Source organism: Cynocephalus volans, chromosome 6 (genome assembly GCF_027409185.1).
Source record: "Cynocephalus volans isolate mCynVol1 chromosome 6, mCynVol1.pri, whole genome shotgun sequence".
NCBI classification, from domain to species: Eukaryota; Metazoa; Chordata; class Mammalia; order Dermoptera; family Cynocephalidae; genus Cynocephalus; species Cynocephalus volans.
Window position 1 is genome coordinate 13,455,895 of NC_084465.1, and position 4,146 is coordinate 13,460,040.

At 39.3% G+C, this 4,146-nt stretch overlaps 1 protein-coding gene across 1 annotated transcript; it reads right to left on the minus strand.

Moving 5' to 3' along the window:
- Positions 1 to 3,213: 3,213 nt before the first annotated feature.
- Positions 3,214 to 4,146, minus strand: LOC134379928 (olfactory receptor 2A14-like). Its single transcript, XM_063099308.1, has one exon. It carries the CDS (start codon positions 4,144 to 4,146, stop codon positions 3,214 to 3,216), a length of 933 nt encoding a protein of 310 aa, XP_062955378.1.

The window sequence follows — 4,146 nt, forward strand, 5'->3', positions numbered from 1 at the left end:
TCCCCATCTCTCTGACTCACTCACCTAGATCTTAGCCTCAGCTTAACTGAACGGCAGAATGAGAAATGGTGAAGTTTAGATCCCCATCTCTCTGACGATCCCCATCTCTCTGACTCATCCCCATCTCTCTGACTCACTCACCTAGATCTTAGCCTCAGCTTAACTGAACGGCAGAATGAGAAATGGTGAAGTTTCAGTCAGGATGAGAAGTTTTGATTTCCTAACTCTGCAGGGAGATAGTCCTCTGACTGGGAGTTAGGGATAGGGAACCCTGGGGTCTTGACTGCAAATGCCTGTCATGGAAGTTTCTCTTGATGAGCTGAGAGATGGGAGAGAGGAAGCGGGTCTTGGTTCAAGTATCACAGACTCTTGCTGTTCTTACAGAATTTTCGTAGATTTTCTTGAATTAGTGTTTGTTTTTTTTTTTCATTTGCTGCATGCCCTGAATGCCATTTCCAGAGACTATTAATGGTTGGTTTAAAGTAATTTTCACCATTTCACTGAGACACATATCTACAGAGCTCATCATGCTGTTATGAGACTGTGGAATTCCAAATTAGTGCTTCATTTTGTTTTATTCTACATGATTTTTTTGTGAGACAAGGTTGTCTGTGCCAAATAAAACATTAACTTTTGTTATTTAGTTGTATTCATCTATCTTCTTGACCAATTCTTCATTTTTCCTTCATGAAATATTACGTGCCACACTAAAGCACCGAAGAAGTTTTGAACACCTAAGGACCTGAACAGTTTTATGCAGCTGCTTGTGATGTAAATTTCATAACTTCTCATTACATGTTGTTGTGGTCCTAGTGTTTTTTTTGCAGCCATCTCTGCGACAAGTTTTTGTTAACATTTATTGTGACAAACTTCATATGTCTTCAAGGCTCGGAGGATTTGTTCTGCCTTGAAGATCCTGCCAACAGCCTCCAATCTGCCTCATGTACCTTCCTCCCTCAGTGGTTGTAGGAAACCCCATTAGTGTTCTAACCTTCAATACTTACAATTCAGTGACAAAAATGATTTTTTTCACTTTTTTCTCAAAAGGTAGAAGTATATTTTAGAAACTTGCTTGAGAATTTCAATATATTAGCTAGTTTTTCAGTTTGTATCTGAAAATTCCACTGGTAACACAAAACCATAAAATTGATTTATTTTGTTTTATGTTGATTTTAGGGATCAGAGATTCATTATTTCATAAGCTTGAGATTTACGAGCGGAAAGTGTTCTTTCCTTTCCAAATTACTTCATTATATGTATTTCTTAATACAAGTTTTGTGCAAGAGAGATGGTAGCCATAATGTCTGAATTTTCTTGTGAGCAGATATAAAAATTCATACATACATATGTACTTCAAATAAGACATTGCAGTGATATTTATCAGTGAGATATTTTGCTGGTAGTGATAGCAGGTGATGAGAATAAATCTGTGTGCAGTTGTATGAAAGCTAGACATGGGTGCGTTGGCTTTAAAATTGGCTAAGGAGAACCAAGAAAGGGTCAAGGACATGCAGTACATACTATTACACAGCAGTTTATATTTTTTGGAGGGTGAAGTATCCAGATAGACTAAAAGGATAATTGAAAGTAAGATATCTTGGTATCTGAATATCAGAGTGAATATCAGATTAATTCTCAGCTTTAGAATTCCCCTATCAGTCTACATGATTTTCTTCTTTACACGGTAAAGATTTATCTATTGTATGAACCTCAACTTGTCCTGAGGTTTAGATGCTGGCTGTTTTGCCTTCGGATGCTCTCATTTACACAGAATGATTATCAGCTATCAGATGAGTATCAAGAATTGCAGTTCCTGGTAATCCAGCCTGAGATGAGAATGGCTCTCAGAGTATATAATTAAAACTAGGACTATTTCTACATAAATATATAAATTGCTTTTGACAAAATGGTGGCAAAATTTAAAAGAAAACAGCTATAAATGTGAGATAAATTCGCTAATAAAAAATTAATCTGTACAAGATGTCTCTGTGCTTGTTTTTATCAGATTGCTGTGCTCAAATTCAAAATCTTTAGTAGCGAGCTTTAGTCCAAAGTCTCAGGCTCAAATTAGTGATGGAGAGTATGAGGTGCCTGCTCTGAGTTCCTAATATAATGGAGCGACCATGGATATTTATAGTCTACAGGCCATTAAGCCTTCCTGTAGAGTGGCTCTAGAGTGACCTTGGGGTCCTGTCCTTTAAATACATGGTCCCTAATCACATGGTCCCTGAGGCCCTACCCAGTGAAGGTCTCTAACTGGGAATTAGCTGAAACTAGACTAGCTGCTAGATCTCAGACAAGGTTCTTAAACTACAGCCGCTGGGCCTCATTCATCAGCCACCTCTTTATGAAAATAAAATTTTATTGGAACACATTACAGTCATTTATTTACACATTGTCTGTGACCCCTTTTGCCAGAATTGAGTTGTTACAATGTACAAAATGGCCCTCAAAGTCTTAAGTATTGACTCTTGTCCCTTTACAAGGAAAAAATCACTAACTGTTGATGTAGAGGATGTGTAATATGCTCTTTTTGACTCAATCTGACTTAGCGATTATGAGTACCCACTTTGCTAGTATTGACTGTTTCTCACTTACTGAAATTAGATTTCCAATAATTCCAACCATGAGTAATTCATTAAAAAGTTTAGACATTTTAGTTGGTATAAAATACTATCTCATAGTGGCTTCAAATTACAATTCCTTGTTAACTAATGGTGGCTATAAACATTTGCTATGTTTATCAACCATTTGCAATTTTTGTAGAAGTGTCTGTTCACGCTTTTACTAATTTTATACAATCATTTTTTTATTATTGATTTGAAGTAAATTTTTATACATACTACTGTCTGTAGTTCCATTTCTGGATGTATATAGTTTGAATAGTATCATTGATCTATTGCTTGCATTTTATATTTTTTAATGGTTACTTTGATGAGCAGAATGAGTAATTTTGAAGACAGACAATATTTACCAAACTTTAAAATTGTATGTCTAGTGCTTCTTGTGTCTTACCTAATAATCTATTTCTATCCAGGATCATAAGGGCATCCATCTACTTTTTTCTCAAAAGTTTTATGTCTTCAGTTTGTATGTGTATGTCTACAATATTCTATTTTAAGGTAGGATTTATCCTACATAAATTCAAAAAAATGCCAACTTCTCTATTTCACAGGGAGCAGTGCCCACTCCCCCCATTATACCTGAGGTCTCTCACATGGGCATCGCCTTCCACCGTGCTCTCCTCAGGGCACCCTTGACCTCTGCATTCCTCAGGCTGTAAATCAGGGGGTTCACCATAGGGTTGATAAGGCTGTAAAACAGAGACAGGATCTTCTGCTGTTCCTCAGGATGGTGGGACGTGGGGGCCATGTACATGACAATGGCGCTGCCAAAGAAGAGCCCGACCACGCAGAGGTGGGAGGAGCAGGTGGAGAAGGCCTTCCTGCGGCCCTCCCCTGCCTGGATCCTCAGGATGGTGACCAGGATGCGTGAGTAGGAGACCAGCACCATGCATAGGGGGCCCACTAAGATAATCATGCAGGCTGCAAAGATGACCACTTGGTTGAGCCAGGTGTCAGCACAGGCCAGCTTGAGCACAGACAGGATTTCACAAAAGAAGTGGTTGATTTCATGAGGCCCACAGAAGGGCAACCTTAAGATCAGAACTAAATGGACCAGAGCCAAGAAAATGCTAAACACCCAGGAAGAGACAGCCAGAACAATACACCCTCTCCTGCTCATGATGACAGTGTAACGTAGGGGGTGGCAGACGGCCACATATCTGTCATAGGACATCACGACCAAGATCAGAGACTCTGTAGCAGCAAAAGCCAAAAACAAGAATGTCTGAGTTATGCATGGAACAAAGGAGATGGTTCTTTTTTGCTTCACAAGATTTGTTAGCATCTTGGGGACATTGTTGGAAGCATAGGACATGTCAACTATGGCCAGATGTGAGAGGAAGAAGTACATGGGGGTGTGCAGTCTGGTGTCCAGGCAGATAAGCCCCAGAATGACCCCATTCCCTAGCAGTGTGATCATATAGAAGAGAGAGAAAAGTTCAAAAAGGAAAAACTCCAGTGCTGGATCGACCTGGAATCCCAGGAGGGAGACTTCTGTGATCCGTGTCTGATTGCCTCCCAT